At 43.4% G+C, this 22,431-nt stretch overlaps 1 protein-coding gene across 1 annotated transcript in view; it reads left to right on the top strand.

Moving 5' to 3' along the window:
• Positions 1-22,431, top strand: part of LOC115474248 (connector enhancer of kinase suppressor of ras 2-like) — a 768,489-nt gene that overhangs the window by 343,484 nt on the left and 402,574 nt on the right. Inside the window, exon 4 of the mRNA XM_030209634.1 lies at positions 3,879-3,966. Within this exon, the coding sequence (XP_030065494.1) occupies positions 3,879-3,966 (88 nt within the window). The remainder of the gene's footprint in view (positions 1-3,878; positions 3,967-22,431) is intronic.

A 22,431-nucleotide genomic window follows, 5' to 3' on the forward strand; every position in this document is an offset into this window, starting at 1 on the left:
GCTATCTCTGGCAGTTTTTCAAACCTTATCTGTACAGAATTCAGGAGTTTAGTGAAATTCTGAGCATAAATTTAAGCACCCAGCCTTAGTAAATTTTCAGGGAGGCCAATTTAAGAGCCTAACTCTCAAAGTTAGGAGCAAAAATAATTTACCAATCAGGCCCTAAGATATGCTTGAGGCAGTGGAGAAACAGCAGAGTATGAACTCTGTTCCCTGGTTTCAGGCTACTTCTCTGACTACTAGGCTACTCCTCCATTAATGCAGCTAATGCATGGCAACTGTAAGTGTTTACTGCATTTCTGTAAAAGCACCTTTAGCTGCCCTTTTAGAAAGGTGTGGTAGGGCTACCGTGTGGGTAGCACATGCCAAATCAGCCATGGTAGCACAGGAGCCCGGCGGTAGTTCCAAAGGTGGCATGCACAATTTCCTATGGTAGAAAATAATGTTCTGTTTTCTACTGTGGGGGCATTCGCTGCGGTAATTGGCAGCATGGCCACATTGCCATATGCTGCCTGATTACCAGAGTGTTAGCGTGTGAGCCCTTACTGACTACTAAATAGGTGGCGGTAAGACCCAGGCAGTAATAGCCACATGGTAATTTTAATATTAGCCATTTACTCCCACATTTTTTAAAAAAAAGGCCTTTTTTCTCTGAGGAAAAGCAGGTTTCTAAATTCTCACAAGTGGGTGACGCCAATCCGCATCACCCGGTCTGACATTTACCAAAGCTAAATGAGAAGTTTGTGGAGCACGAGCCACGCTCCACCGTGCATGCGCGAGTGCCTTCACACCCATCGCACGAACGTGGTCGCCTCAGTTCCTTTTCTGTGTGAGGAGAAGGTGCTTTTTCTTAACATCTCCTCATTCGCTCGGTCTTAGAGAACTATTTTTTGTGCCTTCCGGCTATTTTTTCATTTCTTAATTGTATTCCTATTTTTGGAACCTCCACTTTCCTTTCCTTTAATTTCATTAGAGATTTTTTGCCCAGTTTTAAGTTTTCTTCATTTTTCCCGTCGTCATGAGGTCACTTTTGGCCCTGACTTTGGCCAGGACTTTCCCTTTCCGTTATCTGTGCCTTGCCCTTTTTTCTCTCATCTACTACTACTATTACTTATCATTTCTAAAGTGCTACTAGACGTACGCAGCGCTGTACACTTGAACATGAAGAGAGAGTCCCTGCTTGACAGAGCTTACAATCTAATTAGGACAGACAAACAAGAGATAAGGGAATATTAAAGTGTGGATGATAAAATAAGTGTTCTGAACAAGTGAAGAAGGGTTAGGAGTTAAAAGCAGCATCTCTCATCATCGTGTTGTTTAATTTAGCCAACAAAAGATTTTCCGTCCATGTCCACAAATATTCCCAGTCGCTTCAAGCACTGTACACGGTGCAATCGGACAACCTCTGGGAAGGACTCCCATTATTGGTGTCTACAGTGTCTCGGGCCCAACCAAAGCCCTGCTAACTGTGTTCTCTTTCTTCACATGTTGGATTATGAGCGGCAGCCATTCTTTGCCACTAAAGATATTTTATTGACTTTTTATGCTTTTGTTTTTTTTGTTTTTGTGTGTGTGGTGTACCTGCAGCCTGAATGTCCATGTTATTCTCATGTTGGAGTGTTGGGAGAATTTTAATATTGCTAATTGTTGGATTATGAATTATAATAAAGCTGCGGCTATTATTTGTCACTAAAGATATTTTATTGTTTTTGTGTGTGTGAGTGTGTGGTCTGAGTGCCTATGTTATGCTTCTTCTTTGGATTAGGTAAACCAATTGATGGAAGGAAATCTATAGGGAATTGTCATAGGGTATAGATAAATTGTCATTCCCAAATAGTAAGTCAAATGTGTCAAAGACCAAATTTTAAATAAAATGCGGAACCTGATAGGAAACCAATGGAGTTGAATGAACAGAGGTGTAATGTGATCAAACTTATTGACTCTGCAGAGTGACTGGGTATGTATGCTGCACTTCTCCCCTGGTCAAGCTCTGCCAGTCTTTTTTTCTTCTTATCTTTTTGGAGTATGAGTAAAAAAGAAGAGCTGCAATTGAACAGGATTGGGAAATGAAAAAGCTGAATGGAGAAGGAGGAGCCATCTTGAGAGTGGGAACACTATAATTATTATTTTTTCTCTTAAATTTTTTCTGTAAGATAAAATACATGAACTACATTCCAGACTTGTTATTGAACTGGCATAACATAGTATTCATGATTATTGCAAAAATAATTTGGCAATGTGGACTGAACTAACAAATTTTGTTTATCAATTCATAACGTAAAATGATGAAAAGGAAACCCCAGAAATTAACAAGTGAGGACTTCAGGAGGTAGTCACTGGAACTTTAACAGAATCCTAGGTCAGCAATATTCCTTGATCATATATTTTAAATTCATGATCTGGAGAATGAAAACGTACTTTGGCTTCTCATACTCAAATAATAGGTGAAGTTTTAGCTCGCAACTTTCAATAGTGCATTTTTGTTCACCTCTATATTACCCAATTCAGCCTTTTCTGACCTCTCACGGCAGATTGGAATTATATACATCATTATCTTTTATGTTTCATTCTTCACCTTAATTTAGGTATGCGCTGAAGATGATTGTTTAGAGGCAAGATGCATTTATTATAGTCTTATGTTTTATGTTATTTGCCAAAATGCCATCTAATCTCAGCCACTGTGACTACAATCAACATTCGGTACATGAAGTGAATGGCGCCTTAGAAAATCTTCAGTTGCTGATGTCATATTTAGTTTCATTTCTTCTAAAGTCTTGTTCTTAACTCTTTCTGTCTGCCACAAGGAAGTGAATTGAAACTGGGTATTACACATTTAAATTCCTGGGGATATAATTTGTTTGAACTGAATAAAGCATAAAAGTAAGCTCTGTTTGAGCAGCCAGGAACTACTACATTCTGCTGTGTCCAGCCCCACGTTTAGAGATAGGCCACATAGATAACTGCTTTTGACACCAAATTTGGTAAGTGCCACAGAATTGCTGCAATTATGTTTTCATCAGGGCTCTTCGCATGTGTGCATAGATTGCCCTGCAACAATTATTTTTCTGATAAGTAATTTCACTGGCTTTGCTCCACCCTTCATATTGTATTTCCATGGTGATAGGAAGTGTATGCCAGAGAAGGGAGAGGGCAAAAAAAGTCCATCAGTGCTTGAGTACAGGACAGCACCAAGAAGGTTTAATAAGACAGGAGACGGCATGACATCAAAAAGTTGAAGCTAGTTTCCCCCAACAGCTACCATCTTGGTACTTCCAAAACAATCAGCTGCTGCATCCACATTGTTGTTGTTCATTGTTATTTTATCTCAGTTATAGTTAGAATCATTCCACCTTATGCAGCAGAGGAGCTACTATGAAACCTCCTTGGACAGCCTCCTGCTGAAAGTTTTACAGAATAATAGTTTCTGTAGCAGGGTGATTTTCAGCGCGGCAGCAAATTAAAGGGGAACACTAGGAGAAAGAAGGATCTGGAAGGGGCAACCCCCTCTGGTGGTTTAGTGAGGAAATCCACTCACCTACCTCTCTGGTTCCCATGCATACAGGTACCCATCACTGAAATTTGGTTTTCATTATGTCTTCAGTTCAATCCTAAACCTATTCTATCTGTAAATTACAGTGCATTCAGTAGGAAAATGCACCTTTCTGATATAGCACTAGAGAACCTGAAACCTGGCAAGCTCCCAGAGATTTTGATCAGGTGCTGCAAGTTACTATCGTTATGGGCTGTTAAATGTTCCCAACTTTTCTCAGGAGTTTAATTAGCATTATATTGACACTGAGGATAAATTGCAATAGGAACATCATATAGCATCATGGATGAATAGGAGCTCCTAAAAACCTGTTGTCCCTCTTTGGCAGGTCTCCATTTGTCAGTGTGACAGAATATTCACTGCTGAAAAACAACATTGTTCAACTGTGCCTGGAATTAACAACCATTGTGCAACAGGTAAGAAGCTCTATATTAGTTGACGAACTGTGTTACCTCACTATCAGGGGCGGGGACCATGTAATGGAATTGATATGTTATAGCTCGATTCAGAGAAAAATGAGGAAGTGGTGCTTTAGAGCAGTGATTCTCAAATCTGTCCTGAGGGACCATCAGCCAGTCTTGAATATGCATGAGAGAGATTTGTCTATAATAGAAGTGACAGGCATACAAATTTATCTCATTAAGCATTTCCTCAAAATCCAACTGGCTGGTAGTTTCCCAGGACAGGTTTGAGAACTACTGCTGTAGAGCTTGCTACCAGATACCTGTGTGAAATCTACTCTGTGAAGGGAAGTCATAAACTGGTGTACCCTGTAAGTAAAATTGCTGGCCCTTCTAAACAATTATCTAGGACTTAATGACTGGGTTATGGCCTGGAACACAGTTCAGTCACTTCTATAAGCCCAAGAGGCACCCCAAAGGGCTACACACCAAAGATGATAGAAAATTTTGGTGTTAAAATTGTACAGCGCTGCGTAACCCTGGCAGCGCTTTAGAAATGTTAAGTAGTAGTAGTGTTCTGTTCAAGATAGGCACCCAGAATTGTCTCATAATGTTTTCTTGTTATATTACTATCATGTTATAACATTATCATGTAACCCAAAAACCTTCTATAATACCAAATGTTTATTCTCTTCTTATTTCCATGATTCATGATGTATTGTAAACCACATTGAGCCTGCAAATAGGTGGAAAAATGTGGGATACAAATGCAATAAATAAATAAATAAAGAGGAGGAGAGAACTGATCCTGGAGCAGAGCAAAGAACACTTGCTTTAGTCCCTAATCCAGCCCCTGCTGTCATCTCCTTCTGGTGCAGCACCAGTCTTAGAATACAAACTGCAAAATCTCATAGACCTCATCATGAAACTAGTTCCATGCAGCAGCAGGAGACAACATTTTATTAAGGTATTTCCTGTTGTCAAGGGGGAGGCAACTTGGTGGTGCCGCAGCTGAGGTCTATCAAAGGCGGAACCAAGATGTAGGTCAGATTAGGACACAGTTGAGGCATAGCTGGGTGGAGTGAGGTAGAGCTGAGGGCATGGCTTAACATCTTCTCAAAGATTGGGGCCCCTTTGCAGCTCTGCAGCAGTAACAAGGGTAGGGAAACAGTAAGAGGACAGTACAAGAGAGTGTTGTGCGTCAGGGGAAGTAAGAGGAAAGTGAGTAATGTGTGGGAAAACAAAAAGAAGAAAGCAAGAGACTGTGTGAGTCTGAGATCTCATGTAGGTGATGTAAAGAAAGAGAAAACATATGCAACTTAGGTTCACTCTCCCTCTCCTCCCTTTGACCTAATATTTGAATGTATGTTTGACACACAAATGTGAAGCTGTTGAATCCAAAAATTATAGTAGACCTAGAAATTTTCATGAAATCTGGAAAGCAGTAGATCATTATTTATACCTAATACTATAATTGCAACCCTTGAAGTCATATCATAAGGTAGATTTGTAGTTCAATATGATATTCTCCAAGACAAGTTAATCTTATGATCACTAACTGGAAATTATTCTGCTGAATTCAATAACAATATATGAACACGCTCAAGCAAATAGATACACAGGGTCTCTGACAAGCATTATATTAACATAAGATGCAGTTTAGTCTGCCTAGTTATTTTTTCCACACTCCTGAAGATATATCTCATCTAGACAGTAAGAGAGTAATTTTATAAGGGGATACCAACTTAGGCACTATTTTATATAGAGGCATATTTTCAAAGCACTTAGACTTGCAAAGTTACATAGGAGTCCTTTTACTAAGATGCGCTGAAAATGGCTTGCGGTAGTGTATGCGCAGGTTTTGGGTGCTCGCCGATACATTTTTCAGTGCACCTGTTAAAAAGCCCTTTTATATTTTTGCCAAAAATGGACGTGCGGCACAATCAAAATTTTGGGTCTGCAACCTTACCACCAGCCATTGACCTAGCAGTAAAGTCTCACGTGGTAACCGGGCGGTGATGACCTACGCGCGCCAAATGCCATTTGGTGCGTGTCCGGTACGCACATCCAAATTTTTCAGCCGTGCATATCAGATGCATGCTAAAAATTAAATTACCGCAACAGCCACGTGGTAGCCGGGCGATAACTCCATTTTGGCGCACATTGGGCGCAAATTAGGCCTGTAGTAAAAGGGCCCCATAGCAACCTATGGAACTGTATAAGTCTAAGCACTTTGAAAATGAGCCCTATAGACAAAATAGGCAGTTATGTGTCTTTATAAAATACTAGCGTAAGCAACAGAAACTGAGCCTACATTGCAGGTGCAACACCTGCTTTTTTGGTGTCAGTTTAATTTCTGTCTACATATTTGTATTTTTAGCTTGTAGTAATTTATTCTGTACTTAAGGGTTTTTTTTAATTAATGTGTGCTAGCATTTTTAGCTTAAGTCAAAAATCAGCTGGCACTAAACACTGAGATGCCCATTATATTCCTATTGGCATCTCAGTGTTTAGCGCCAGCTGATTTTTAGTGTGAGCTAAAAATGCTAGTGCCCCTTAGCATAAGACCCTCTTAGTAAGGGTCCAAGGTTTTCTATTAGCATGGAGGTTCTGTGCAGAGATCTGTAGTAATCCAGTTTTACCACTAGGTGTATTGGTATTCATGGGCCCATTGCAGTGTTTACGGTGCTGCTGTTTTCTTGATAGACTCCTTGTTGAATGAGTTCTGGACTTTTGTAGGGTTTTCCTGGTACTGGACAGTGTTTTTGTGCCTCGGGTGGGGGAAGGGTGGATAGCACATGGCTAAAGATTTGCCGAGGGCATCAGATATTATGCTATCAGAGTTTTGTATTTTGCTAATTTTCCAGAGGGATTCACAGTGGCTTACAGTACATTAAAGAAGCTCTAATAATTAAGATGAACTTATAACCCACAAGAAACATAACAATACTTATAAAAATATACAATAAAACCAGGATTTACATTTAAAAACAAATTCTTAAAAATAAAGTCAGAATTGTTGCTCAAACAAATATGTTTTTAGCATTTTCCTGAAAGAAAATGTTAAGAGGTAATGTATTCCACACTCTAGCCCCGCAAAAAGGAAAAGAAAACTGAAACAGAGATTTAAATTAAATATTTCTTAAAGAGAAAAAAGCTAGTTTCAAAGTAAGCTAAGCTTCTGTCCATAGATGGAAACACCAATGTGACTATTGTACTCGGGATTTTACCAACATAACCAAACCAGAATATTCTTGTTTCTCCGAGGATAAACAAGCCTATAATTCTCACAGCTGGGTAATGTGAGGTCCAAGTTGTCAGTCCGGTGATTTGTAACAAGCTTAAAAATAGGTCTATGAGCATGAGGCACACTTAATCACGTATGTGCAAGTGCCTTCCTGCCTGCCACGAGAGCGAGGAACCAGCAGTTATTTTTCCATGGTGAGGAAAGGACATGTCTGTTATCCATTCCTCACAGCTGGTTCGGTTGGTCGTTTTGTGTATTCCTTTTTTCTTTTTTTGTTAACACCTCTTTTGGGATTTACATTATTTTATCATTCCCCCTATATATTTTTTTAGATTATTTTTGCCTTTTTTCTAAGTTTTCTTTGTTTTTACTGCACGTGCTAGGCCGCGTTTAGGCCTGAGCTCCGGTCGAGTTTTTCCCTTTTCTGTTTTTTGGTGCTCTTCTCTTTGATTAGCAGCATTGAGTCATTTGATTTGGCCACAGCTGTTTTTCTTTTCATGTCATTGAAGGGTCCCAGTGACTTTAAGTCCTGCACTCGGTGCAACAGGACCATCTCTGGCAAGGGCACCCTTTCTTAGTTTCTACAGTGTTTGGGGTCTGATCATACCCCTGCAAACTGTATTCTCTGTCTTTGTATGAAGAAGAGAACACAGTTGGTCAGAGAGGCTCAAAGAGAAAAGACCTTTGGAGCCAGGTCCGAAGCCTTGACATCAGTGTCTTCGCCATCAACATTGGTATCGGGTGTTGCATCGGAATCGGGTGCGTTGGTCAATATGGCTTCAAGAACCTTACACACTGGGAGTGATCATGCATCGAGTGGGTCTCCACCTGCCTCGACACCAGCCACTATGCAGGCCCCCCTGGAACTGATTGACATTGTACCCGACCCCAAAGCGAGAGGACTCAATGTTATCCTCTTCAGCACCGGGGAGCATTGATGCCAGGCATCGGAAGAAGCATCAGCATTGATCCCCCTCAATGCATGGTACCAGGAGCTCTGGGGCAATGAGGATTTCACTGATCCCTGAGAAGTGTCAGCACTGGGAGGACCACTCCACCTCCATACAGGAGGTGCTAATGCGTGGGTCTCCACACACCTATGACCAGACACCTGCTTCGACCCTGCAGATTCAGAAGCCTGTTTCTACATCGGCACTCCAGTCTTTCCTGATATTGGCCCTTGATGTGCACCTCCGGGCCTTGCTCCCTGAACTTTTGGCAGGGTTCTTGCACAGTATATCAGTATCTAGGGTGCTTGCGCCAGCCATGCCTCTTGCTACAGTCCTCCATAACCATCAGCATGCTGTGAGGTGTCCAACACCAATGCCACTTGCAGTCTCGGCATCGACTGCCACCCGTGTTGGCATACTCTCAACACTGGTAGAGGAAACTTCGCCAGAGTCGAGGCCGGAGCCGACACCTTGACGCCCCTCTCAGGGTCATGGTACCTCTATGTCAAGGTGGACTCAGTCTCAGCCCTCCCACAAGGATATCTGTGGCGGTTTTTTTCACAGACGGCGTTCTGTTTGATTAATAGGACCAATCACAATGTAGTGGCAATATGCCCTAACTTTGTGGTTCATTTCCATTATTCCATATTAAACTCATAAGAACTATTCTGACCCCTGAGGCAGGTGTTTGTATGCCGAAACACGGCCCTTGTCAGGTCATTTTCAGATTAAAGGACAACCATTATCTCTATCCTGAAGGCCCAGTGTTGCTTTTTTTCAGCACCTGGAGTCATGCCATCTCACAGTGTCATAGGTGGAGGGCCAAAACAAACAAGCGGAAGTCTCTAAGGTGTTTCATAAATTGTATAATTAGGAAACTCAGTATTCTTTCAGGTTCATTAAACCCCTTTTCCTTCTCCAGTTTTGTTCTCTAGCTCCGGGTTGGAATTATGTGACATTGCTATTTTTGATAAGATCAAGTCAATTCTTGCTTTATACATACCTCTGACACAGGTGTAAATCCAAAACATGGCTTTAAATGTCAAAGTTTTGCTTGTTGTTTGTATGTGTTTTATAATTCATTTTGTCTACTGTTTTATTAAAGTTTTATGTACTGAGGACCAGATTCAGTAAATAGTGTTGAAAGTTAGATGCTGTGGAAAATCTGCACCCTTTATAGAATAGCCTTCAGCGTGGATTCCTGCAGCAAACATGGAGTGCAAGGACTTACACCTGCAGAAAACTGGTGGAAATCCTGGTGTACAAGTTCAGCACGTAACCTTGGTATTCTATAACACTGCACCAATATCTTTGGAATGTCCCTGACCTGCACATGCCCCTCCCATGCACATGCCCCTCCCATGCACATGCCCCTTTTGGGTTGCATGCCAGACACTTTAGGCATGCAGCGTTGTAGAATAGCACATAGGAAGATCCGTACCTAAGTCTAAATTAGTACAAGTTAACATCCATAATCGATTACTAATGCCATGCTAATTAGTTTGTGTGTGGATCTCAGATCCTTGCTCAAATTTGGACAACCTTTAGGAATTGGGGGTGATGGTTTATTAATTGTTCACTGGGGCCTTGGACCTTGTTAGGCATGCTAGAGGTTTCCTGCATGTTTTGGTTTATTTTCTTGGATTAGAGGAGTAACCTAATGGTTAGAGAGCAGGCTGGGCTACAAGGAGCCCGGTTCAAATCCCACTGTGGCTCCTTGTGATCTTGGGCAAGTGCTTCAAGTACAAACTTACACTGTGTAGTCCTCTGGGGACAGAAAACTACTTACTGTACCTGAATGTAACTTGCCTTCAGCTACAAATTTAAAAAAAAAAAGGCATAAGCAAAGAATTCTTTTTCTGTGTGGGAGAAGGGGGGGGGGGGGGTTCATTTTCTTGCCAGCTGAGAGGGATTGGTGGGAATAACCTTGAGCACAGCCCATACATCTTGCAGGGACATGTATCTGCAATTAACAGTCTCTAGGGCCCACTACTTAGCTGAAGTCCAGGCATCCCACTTAGTGGTCACTTGTGCACTTCCAAGCAACAGTGTATGAACATTACAGAGTTCAGCTGATAGGTATCTCTTACTGTTTTAAAACCTGCAAGTGACAGAAGACAGATGATTGCCAGAGAAGGGACACAGCAAAGGAGGAAGCAGACCTATCCAATCCTGATTGCCCTCTAGTGGCAGGTAATCTAAATGCAACAGTGACTGCAAGGCAAGATAGGAAACAGTAGCCAGATACCGCAGAGGAGGAGGAAGACCAGCATAGAATATCATTTTCATGTGTCTGAATTTATGGTTATACATGAGATTATAGACTAGGTTCTATATATCACACCTAAAAATTTGGCACCAAAATGAAATTTGCCTAAGAGCATTCTATGAAGTACCCCTTAATTAGGTGTACTTTATAGAATAAGCCTAAATTTCTGCTTGGTTTATAGAATACGCCAAGCACTGGTCCACCTGACTAAATTTAGTCATAGGCAGTTGCATCAAGTAAAACCTGGAATAAATGCTGACACCTAAATTAGGCGCGGATTGGGTGTATTCTATAACAACGCCCATGGAATTTAGAAAAGCCCACAACCCACCCATTCTATGCCCATGGCCACACCTCCTTTTCAATTATTTGACTTAGAATTTATGTGTACCACGTTACTTAATGCACTTTGTGCATAGTGTGCATAAATTCTAATTAATGCCAATTAGTGCTGATAATTGCTTAACATCCAATTATCAGCGCTGATTAGCTTGTTAACCAATTAGGTTATGCATATTATTATGGAATATGCTTCAATTTCTGCATGGAAATCTCAGCGCGATATATAGAATCTGGAGGTATCTGGGATTTTTAATCATATCTATATTGTTGCTGTCTACACCAGATTGTGTAGTTATTGTAAGCACTGAAGTAGACCTCTCTAATCTGTAATTTGGACAGCTGTGCACATTAATCAGGGCAGAGGATAATGGTTGGTGATGGCTGCCAAGTAGAAACTGAGCTGTTCTTGTGCTATGTTTCCATTATAGATTGAAATGTTATTTTCAGAGTTTATTTCTTTTGCTTTTCATTAAAGGATAGAAGCTTTTACATTATAAATACAATCCAGTGGTGCTGTAGAAGTACCCCAAAACAAAGTCGAAGAATACTCAACTACTTTTTGATTAGCTGAACTGATACTTTGTCAGTCATACATGATTGAATGTTGATATATCTATGTTGTGGTCAATATTTAGAAGTATTTACACAGACGATGTCACGATTTACATCCCGTTCAAACATGATCTGAACGAAATCACCAACGAAATCAACCAAAGCCTTCAAATCATGAACTCCTGGGCGGATGCATTCCAGCTAAAACTCAACGCAGAAAAAACACAATGCCTTGTACTCACTTCCCAACACAACACAAACAATTACTCCACCATAACCACACCATACTGTTCTCTTCCCATCTCACAAAATCTGAAAATTCTTGGATTTACCATTGATCGAAACCTCACACTCGATGCCCACGTGAAGAATACGACGAAAAAGTTGTTCCACTCCATGTGGAAACTCAAAAGAGTAAAACTTTCTTCCCGAGATGCATCTTCCGTACCCTGGTACAGTCAATGATAATAAGTCATCTGGACTACTGCAACGCACTGTACGCTGGCTGCAAAGAACAGACTATCAAAAAACTCCAAACAGCCCAGAATACCGCAGCCAGACTCATATTTGGAAAAACTAAATATGAAAGTGTAAAACCCCTAAGAGAGAAACTTCACTGGCTCCCACTCAAGGAACGCATTGCATTCAAGATATGCACGATTGTATACAAAATCATTCACGCAGACGCTCCAATCTACATGCTAAACCTCGTGGACCTGCTTCCCAGAAACGCCATAAGATCAGCCCGCAAATTTCGCAATCTACATTTCCCCAGCTGTAAAGGACTAAAATACAAGCTGATACACGCCACCACCTTCTCTTACATGAGCACGCAGTTGTGGAATGCACTACCTACAGCCCTGAAAACCATTGACGAAACAACTAACTTTCTCTGAAGACACATCTCTTCAACAAGGCCTACAAAGAGAACCTATAACCTACAAAACTGCTGCACCAATCTACCCAGTTATTAAAGACCACCTTCTAAACTATCCTGCCTAACACCTTCCTTCTCGCCTCCCTTACTTAATCTTTGTACATTACTAATTGTATCTGATATCCTAGAATGACTATCCTGCTTATAATCAAAAGAGAAAAATGCCTATATTGCGACCCAAATCGGGAGATGGGCGTCTTTCTCCCGTGGGTGCCCAAATCGGTATAATCGAACACCGATTTTTGGCGTTTCCAATTGCAGTCCGTCGCGGAAACGGGTAAAGTTGAAGGGGGCGTGTCGAAGGCGTAGTGAAGGCAGAACTGGGGCGTGGTTATTGGCCGAGCAGAGTCGGGCATCTTTAGCTGATAATCGAAAAACCGCGATTTTGGGTCACTTTATTTGGACCCTTTTCCCACGAACAGGTCCCAAAAAAGTGCCCCAACTGACCAGATGACCACTGGAGGGAATGGGGGATGACCTCCCTGAACTCCCCCAGGGGTCACTAACTCCCTCCCACCAAAGAAATCCCACTTTAAAAACTTTTTTTCCAGCCTCTATGCCAGCCTCAAATGCCGTACCCACCTCCATGACAGCAGAATGTGTTCTATCCTGTGACAGCCTTTCCCTGGTTCTGATGTGGCTCTCGGGTGAGTGTGACACCTTTTCTGTTATGCACACTGCAGAGTCACATCAGCAATGCATTGTGGTGGGGGTAGGGTATTGGGCTCCGTGATTCCACTAGCTTGTGGCAAATGCTAACGATGTTGGTAGTTGGTAGGCTCTACTCCCATGGTGCTTTTCCCTCTGCTGGGTCAGAGTGTGCCCTGTTTTGTTTCCAGTAGTCCATGAGGTAGTGGCCATTTTTGTAAGCCAGTTTTAGATCCCTTTCACGTGTTAGCCACGTTACAGAACTTAGTTCTTACCTTGAATGTGGCTGAAAGAGGGCATTGTACACCATTCTGCCAGCTCTGACCTACTGCTAATCTCAGTGCCAGGGAAACTCGTTGCCAGTGGGGCACAACCTCTGATCTGCAGTTAACTGTGAGTAAGCGTGCTTATTCCAATAAAGGACGTTTTCGGAGAGATTAGTCTTCAGGTGTCAACTGGTGTGCCAATGTTATATAGCAGCAACAAGTCCTAGAGGCCTGCATGTATGCAGGTCCCTGGAGCACTTTTAGTGGGTACTGCAGTGCACTTCAGGCAGGCGGACCCAGGCCCATCCCCCCCCCCCCCCACCTGTAACACTTGTGCTGGTAAATGGGAGGCCTCCAAAACCCATTGTACCAGGGCCGTGCCGATGCGGTAAGCGAGGTAAGCGCCGCAGGGGGGCGCCCACCTCTGGAGGGCGCCGCCGCGGTGCTTACCCTCGCCCCGCCGAGGCCTTTAAATCTTTTGGTCGCCCCGGGTGTCACCAGAAAGGGGGGTGCCGCCGCCGCTCCTCCCGCTGCTCTTCATCCTGGCACCCCCCCCCCCCCCGCACCAGCCCTTTAAATTTATTTGCCGACGCGATAGTGAGCGCAGCACCTCGTGTGGAAGTAAAGGAAGCGGATCCGATCATCTCATTGGCCCTTCCCTCACTGTCCCGCCCTCCTCTGACGCAACTTCCTATTTCCTCTAGGGCGGGACAGTGCAGGAAGGCCCAATGAGATGATCGGATTCGCTTCTTTTACTTCCACACGAGGTGCTGCGCTCGCTATCGCGTCGGCAAACAATTTCTTTTTAAAGACGGGTGGCAGGGAGAAGACGAGGCAGGGTGAGGGTGGGGGACAGATGGGGTGACCGTGAAGGTGGGGGAGGACTCGGATAGCAGAAGGGACTGGGTGGGAGACAGATGGGGTGAGGGGGACTCGGATGGGCAGAAGGGACTGGGTGGGAGACAGATGGGGTGAGGGTGGGGGGCACTTGGATAGCAGAAGGGACTGGGTGGGAGGCAGATGGGGTGAGGGGGACTTGGATGGGCAGAAGGGACTGGGTGGGAGACAGATGGGGTGAGGGTGGGGGGCACTTGGATAGCAGAAGGGACTGGGTGGGAGGCAGATGGGGTGAGGGGGACTTGGATGGGCAGAAGGGACTGGGTGGGAGACAGATGGGGTGAGGGGGACTCGGATGGGCAGAAGGGACTGGGTGGGAGACAGATGGGGTGAGGGTGGGGGGCACTTGGATAGCAGAAGGGACTGGGTGGGAGGCAGATGGGGTGAGGGGGACTCGGATGGGCAGAAGGGACTGGGTGGGAGACAGATGGGGTGAGGGTGGGGGGCACTTGGATAGCAGAAGGGACTGGGTGGGAGGCAGATGGGGTGAGTGGGACTCGGATGGGCAGAAGGGACTGGGTGGGAGACAGATGGGGTGAGGGGGACTCGGATGGGCAGAAGGGACTGGGTGGGAGACAGATGGGGTGAGGGGGACTCAGATGGGAAGAAGGGACTGGGTGGGAGACAGATGGGGTGAGGGTGGGGGGCACTTGGATAGCAGAAGGGACTGGGTGGGAGCCAGATGGGGTGAGGGGGACTCGGATGGGCAGAAGGGACTGGGTGGGAGACAGATGGGGTGAGGGTGGGGGGCACTTGGATAGCAGAAGGGACTGGGAGGGAGACAGATGGGGTGAGGGGGACTCAGATGAGCAGAAGGGACTGGGTGGGAGACAGATGGGAGAAGGGGCATGGAGCTGGAACTGGGGTCTGAAAAGTGAGCAGGAGGGAGAATGGGGTCATGCCTGGGGCAGGGGTGGATGGGAGAATCAATGGATCTGGAACTAGGGGCAGCCGCAGGTGGGAACTGGGAGCCGAGAAGAGGGGGGATAGATCCTGGATGGAATGGGGAGTGAGAGGGAGGGCAGACCCTGAATGGATGGGAGGGGGAAAGAGAGAGGGCAAATGGTGAATCGAAGGAGCAGAGAGAAAGGGCAGACAGTGGATAGAAGGGAGTGAAAGAGCAGACAGTGGATGGAAGGGGGCAGAGATAGAGGGCAAATGCTAGAGGGAAAGGAGAGAGAGAGGGCAGATGGTGGATGGAAGGGGGAGAGAGAGATGGCAGACTGGGACAGATGGTGGATGGAAGGAGCAGAAATAGAGGGCAGATGTGGATGGAAGGAACATTAGAGAGGGCAGACACTGGAGAGCAGAGAGAGAGCGAAGACAGATGCTGGATGGAAGGAAGACGGTGAAAAGAAGATAAGGAAAGCAGAAACCAAAGACAACAAACTGTAAATATATATTTTTATTATTTTGCTTTAGGATATAGTATTTTAGCTGTGTTAATAAATGTTTATAAATAGAACATGTAAATAAGGTAATCTTTTTATTGGACTAATTTTAATACATTTTGACTTAACTTTCAGAGAACAAAACCCCCTTCCTCAGATCAGGATAGGATACTGTAACAGCACTATACTGTATTGACCTGAGGAAGGAGATTTTGGCCTCTGGAAGCTAAATGTATTAGTCCAATAAAATGGTATTATTTTATTTTCTGTATATGTTTTATTTCTATTTGTTAATTTGTAAAGTGGTGATTGGTATTTGTTAGTTTTTTCAAATTTACATCTGCTGTCTTTATATTTTGCACAGTACTAGGGGACATTTTCTGTTTCTGTGGTGTTGCATTGTATGCAGAGTCTGGCATCGGGGGTTCAGTTTAATTTTTGTCTAAATAGAAAGTTTATGATTACTTATCCTATAGTGGATTAGGGTGTATCTGTGTTTGAAAAAGACATGGCTTTCAGTTGGCATTGACTGTGCAGGATCTACGATCTGTACTATTCTGTCTGGTTTCGTTTTACAATAGGTGAATTGATGTTCTAGTGCTCACTGTAGTGTTTAAGATGCTTTCCTTTTCCTTGTGTGACTCGTAGAAACGACTGCTTATGGTATGGTAAAATTGCTCTATAGGTCGTGAGTGTTTTGTATTCTCGGTATGCCTAGTACTGGATTTGGGGTGGGGGGTGTTAAACAATGACCGGCCCCGGGTGTCAACTACCCTAGCTACGCCACTGCTGCCGACGTCAGAAGAAGGCGGACACTGAGGGAACCAAGAGCGCAAAGGGAAGGGAGACGTCGGCAGCGCTCCGCTTTCACTGACGCTGCTGCGACCGGAAGTAAAAGATTTAAAGGCCCCAGGGTGCGGAGGGAAGGGCAGAGAGGCATGGATGGGAGGGCAGGGCCCAGGCAGAGGACAAATTGCTGGAAGGGAAGGGGAGGGGAGAGAGGATTGCTGGCTATGGATGGAGGAGGGAAGGGCAGAGAGGGACAAGGATGGACATGGGGGCCCAGGGAGAGGACAAATTGCTGGAAATGGAGGGGAGGGGATAGAGGAGGCAAGGATTGCTGGCTATGGATGGAGGAGGGAAGGGCAGAGAGGGACAAGGATGGACATGGGGGCCCAGGGAGAGGACAAATTGCTGGAAATGGAGGGGAGGGGAGAGAGGAGGCTTGCTGGCTATGGATGGAGGAGGGAAGGGCAGAGAGGGCCAAGGATGGACATTGGGGGCCCAGGGAGAGGACAAATTGCTGGAAATGGAGGGGAGGGGAGAGAGGAGGCTTGCTGGCTATGGATGGAGGAGGGAAGGGCAGAGAGGGACAAGAATGGACATGGATGGGAGGGCAGGACCCAGGGAGAGAGGAGAAATTGCTGGAAATGGATATAGAGCAAGAAATGAAGAAGAAAGGAGAAAAGTAAAGAAATAAATGGAAAGGAAGCCCTGGAAATGGAGTTAAGAGGACAGATAGCAGCAGACTCAGATACTGGGCCAGCATGATCGGAAAAAGAAAGTCACCAGACAACAAAGGTAGAAAAAAATTATTTTATTTTCATTTTAGCATTTGGAATATGTCCACTTTGAGAATTTACATCTGCTATCTTATTTTGCAATGTATAGCAATTTGTTTCTAAGAATATTGCTGACAATTCCTTTCAGTGTGGCAAGTGGTGAGCGATCATTTTCATGGGGGGGGGGGCGTGATCATTTTCACGGGGGGGGGGGGGGCGCCAACTGATAGTCTGCAGGGGGGCGCCAGAGACCCTAGGCACGGCCCTGCATTGTACCCACATGTAGGTGCCCCCTTCACCCCTAAGAGCTATGGTAGTGTTGTACATTTGTGGGTAGTGGGTTTTGGGGGAGGGGGTTGGGTGCTCAGCACCCGTGGTAAGGGAGCTATGCATGTGGGAGCGTTGTCTGAAGTCCACCGCACTGACCTGTAGGGTGCCCAGTTGGTGTCCTGGCATGTCATGTGGGCGAGTGTACTACGAATCGTGGCCCCTCCCACGACCAAATGGCTCGGATTAGGACGTTTTTGAGCTGGGCGTTTTTAGTTTCCATTATCGCTAAAAAAAACAAACGCCCAGCTGAAAAACGTCCATTTTTTTGAAAATACGGTCTGTCCCGCCTCTTCACGTACCCGTTTTTGGACATAGATGCCCATGGAGATAGGCGTTCGCGTTCGATTATGCCCCTCTATGTCATAACAAAACTCTGTAAGCCACATTGAGCCTGCAAATAGGTGGGAAAATGTGGGATACAAATGCAATAAATAATAATAATAATTAAGCTAAAGCTTATTTTCAGAGTCAAGGAAAATTACAGAATGCTTGAGAATAGGTAAACAAGCCATACTGTGGCAATGTGGTCACATGTTTCCCAGTCCAGGTGGCCAATCTGAACTCGAAAACAAGTTCCATCTTTCCCTTCACATAACAAATTAATTTGAGCTGTGTCTTATTTTCTACATTCCAACTTATTTCCACACAAAGTTAAACAATCATTTTTAAACAGAATTACTTCTAAACACAAATACAGACCCCGAGTGCACTTGGTCAAGGCAGATAGAGTTGAAAAGCAATCTCTAAAATCCTTTTTATTACAAGGACCCAAAAAGCTAAAGGACGCCTGATGGAAGATAGTTAAGCAGAAAGAAGGGAGGGAGGGTACGACTAGTAGATTAACGTTAGACAAATGAAGGGAAAGGGGTGGGTATACGGAAACAATACTGAATGAAGATAAGCAGGATTTGAAGACAAGACAAAGAATCTTAAACTTAATTCTAGCAGAGATGGGAAGCCAGTGCTATTGTAGAAGAGGAATTACATGATCGAATCAGTGAGAGCGGTGAAGAAACTTGACTGCGGTAGACTGAATCAATTGAAGGCGCTTGATGGAGTATAGGGGGAGACTGGCATATAGAGAGTTACAATAGTCCAAGTGAGAGATAACTACCGGAAAAAAAAGAGTGCAAATAAAGGACCGGTCAAAATAAAAGCAGAGAGGGCAAACGCAGTGGAGGGCAAAGAATACAGATTGGACAACTGAATTAATCTGGATAGAGAAGGTCAGTTTAGAATCAAATACAACGTTCAGTATTTTGAGTCAGAGAAGAAAAGAGGATGGTTGTCAATAGAGGGTAGCAGGGACAATGAGGTACCTGGATTGGGAAAGAAAGCAGAGGCCTAATTTTATTTGTATTCAGTGGTCTGATGTATATGAATAAGCTGGCCAATTATACACATAATTTTTTTAATACATTTGGCATCTGGTCAAATATTGCCTTATTTATAATGATTTGTTATTTGTACTACACACTGTATTTATTATGTTATACACCCTATTGATCATTATGTCAGATCCTGTGATTTACAACCTTATCTTTATAATTACTTTCTATGTCATTTCTTCTATAGAAATGTTAAAAAGAACTTATGTATATACAAGTGCATATATAGCTACAAGGCTGTATCTTGTTAAAGATGTAAGAAGGCTTGAAGCGGTCCAGAGGAAGGAAACAAAAATGATATGGGGCTTGTGCCAAAAGACATATGAGAAGAGACTAGAAGACCTGAATATGTATAACCAAGAGGAAAGAAGGGACAGAGGAGATGTGAAAATACTTGAGTTATTAATATAGAAACAGAGAAGGAAAAATGCTAAAACTAAAGGACATGAATTGAGGTTGCAAGGTGGTAGACTTAGGAGTTATGTTAGAAAATTTGTTTTAATGAAGAAGGTGGGTGATGCCTGGAATGCTCTCCCGAGGGAGGTGATGGAGAAAAAAACTGTATCGGAATTCAAAAAGACATGGGATGAACACAGAGAATCTCTAATTAGAAAATGAATGGTATAAAAAACAAAACATAAAGGGTTGTATATGTGTTTGCATGTCAAGTGGTGCTTAGTTGGCAACGCTGATTGTATCAACTAAGGCTGGTACTGGGCCGGCTTGTATGGTCTGAGTCCTGCATATAGCAACCCTGTTTAGGATGAGCTGTAGAGAGCTTCGATGGAAACTCCAGTAATTTGGAACATTACAGTCTGTGTCCAGCAAATGACAAGATGGATTTGGATAGGCTGGAGTGGGCTTTGATGGCAACTCCAGTAGTTGAAACATAAGGACAGAGGCAGGTGGACTTTTACAGTCTATGTCCCAGAAACAACAAAGGCCATGATCAGGTACATATATCACATTCATTGTTAATTTATTCTTGGATTGAGAATGAATCTGACTGCTGGATGGACCATTCAGGTCTTTATCTGCTGTCATTTACTATGTTTCTAAATTACTATCAAGTGTGTAGGGAGGGGGGACAGAGATGTAAGGGGGCTCTTCAGAATCACCTGGTGTAAAACACTAATAATTACCTCTGTGCTGTTCTTTGTCTTCATTTTTACTTAGCATTTAGCTTCACACTTCTGAGCTTTTCATCTGTTCCTAGAATCTTTCCAGAATAATACAGTCCATAAAATACTGTAAAATTGCATATGCTAATTGCCTCTTCTGTTTTCCACTTACTATACGGGGGGGGGGGGGGGGGGGGGGAGCCCTATACATTAAAATTTTTAAGATGAATATTATGGCCTCTTGTGCATGTCAAATGTAGGAGCCCTTTTACTAAAGCTTACATAAGTAGATAAGTAGTTCCATACTGGGACAGACCAAAAGTCCATCAAGCCCAGCATCCTGTTTCCAACAGTGTCCAATCCATGTCACAAATACCTGGCAGGAGCCAAAAAAGTACAAAACATTTTATGCTGCTTATCCCAGAAATAAGCAGTGGAATTTCCCCAAGTCCATTTTAATAATGGTCTATGGACTTTTCCTTTAGGAAGCCGTCCAAACCTTTTTTTAAACCCCATTAAGCTAATCACCTTTACCACATTCTCTGGCAACAAATTCCAGAGTTTAATTACACGTTGAGTGAAGAAAAATTTTCTCTGATTTGTTTTAAATTTACAACTTTGTAGCTTCATCGCATGCTCCCTAGTCCTAGTATTTTTGGAAAGAGTAAACTGACGCTTCATGTCTACCCTTTCCACTCCACTCATTATTTTATAGACCTCTATCGTATCTCTCCTCAGCTGTCTTTTCTCCAAGCTGAGGAGCCCAGGCCGCTTTAGCCTTTCCTCATAGGGAAGTCGTCCCATCCCCTTTATCATTTTCGTCGCCCTTCTCTGCACCTTTTCTAATTCCACTATATCTTTTATGAGCTGCAATGACCAGAATTAAACACAATATTCGAGGTGCGGTCGCACCATGGAGCGATACAAAGGCATTATAACATCCTCATTTTTGTTTTCCATTCCTTTCCTAATAATACCTAACATTCTATTTGCTTTCTTAGCCGCAGCAGCACACTGAGCAGAAGGTTTCAACGTCTCATCAACGACAACACCTAGATCCCTTTCTTGGTCCATGATTCCTAACGTGGAACCTTGCATGACGTAGCTATAATTTGGGTTCCTCTTTCCCACATGCATCACTTTGCACTTGCTTACATTAAACATCATCTGCCATTTAGACGCCCAGTCTCCAAGTCTCGTAAGGTCCTCTTGTAATTCTTCACAATCCTCTCACGATTTAACAACTTTGAATAACTTTTTGTCAGCAGCAAATTTAATTACCTCACTAGTTACTCCCATCTCTAGGTCATTTATAAATATGTTAAAAAGTAGCGGTCCCAGGACAGACCCTGGGGAACCCCACTAACTACCCTTCTCCATTGAGAATACTGACCATTTAACCCTACTCCCTTCACTAAATCCATGTTGGCTGTGTCTCATTAATCCATGCTTTTGAATATGCTCTGTAATTTTATTCTTTACCATTTTGCCCGGCACCGACGTCTATAATTTCCTGAATCTCCTCTGGAACCTTTTTTAAAAATCGGAGTTACAATTGCCACCCTCCAATCTTCCGGTACCATGCTCGATTTTAAAGATAAATTACATATTACTAACAATAGTTCCGCAGGTCCAGGAGATTTGCTACTCTTCAATTTGTCAAATTGACCCATTACATCCTCCTGGTTTATAGAGATTTCATTCAGTTTTTCCGACTCGTCAGCTTCAAATACCATTTCTAGCACCGGTATCTCTCCTAAATCTTCCTCGGTGAAGACTGAAGCAAAGAATTCATTTAATGTCTCCACTATGGCTTTGTCTTCCCTGATCACCCCTTTTACCCCTCGGTCATCTAGCGGTCCAACTGATTCTTTTGCCGGCTTCCTGTTTTTAATATACCTAAAATTTTGCAACGTGTTCTTTCCTCCAACGCAATCTTTTTTCAGAGTCCCTCTTTGCCTTCCTTATCAGCGCTTTGCATTTGACTTGACATTCCTTATGCTGTTTCTTATTATTTTCAGTTGGTTCCTTCTTCCATTTTCTGAAGTATTTTCTTTTAGCTCTAATAGCTTCCTTCACCTAACGTTTTAACCATGCTGGCTGTCATTTGATATTCCTACCTCCCTTTTTAATATGCAGAATATATTTGGCCTGGGCTTCCAGGATGGTATTTTTGAACAGCATTCACACCTGATGTAAATTTTTGATCCTTGCAGCCGCTCCTCTAAGTTTTTTTTTCACCGTTCTTCTCATTTTATCATAGTCTCCTTTTTGAAAGTTAAACACTAACGTACTGGATTTCCTATGTATACTTACTCCAAAGCTAATATCAAATCTGATCATATTATGATCACTGTTATCACGCGTCCCCAGCACCATTACCTCCCACACCAGATCATGCGCTCCACTAAGGACTAGGTCTAGCATTTTTCCTTCTTTCGTCGGCTCCTGTACCAGCTGCTCCATAAAGCAGTCCTTGACTTTGTCAAGGAATTTTACCTCCCTAGCATGCCCCGATGATACATTTACCCAGTCAATATTGGGGTAATTGAAATCAACCATTATTATTGTGTTGCCCAG

The sequence above is a fragment of the Microcaecilia unicolor genome, chromosome 7, assembly GCF_901765095.1.
Source record: "Microcaecilia unicolor chromosome 7, aMicUni1.1, whole genome shotgun sequence".
NCBI lineage: Eukaryota > Metazoa > Chordata > Amphibia > Gymnophiona > Siphonopidae > Microcaecilia > Microcaecilia unicolor.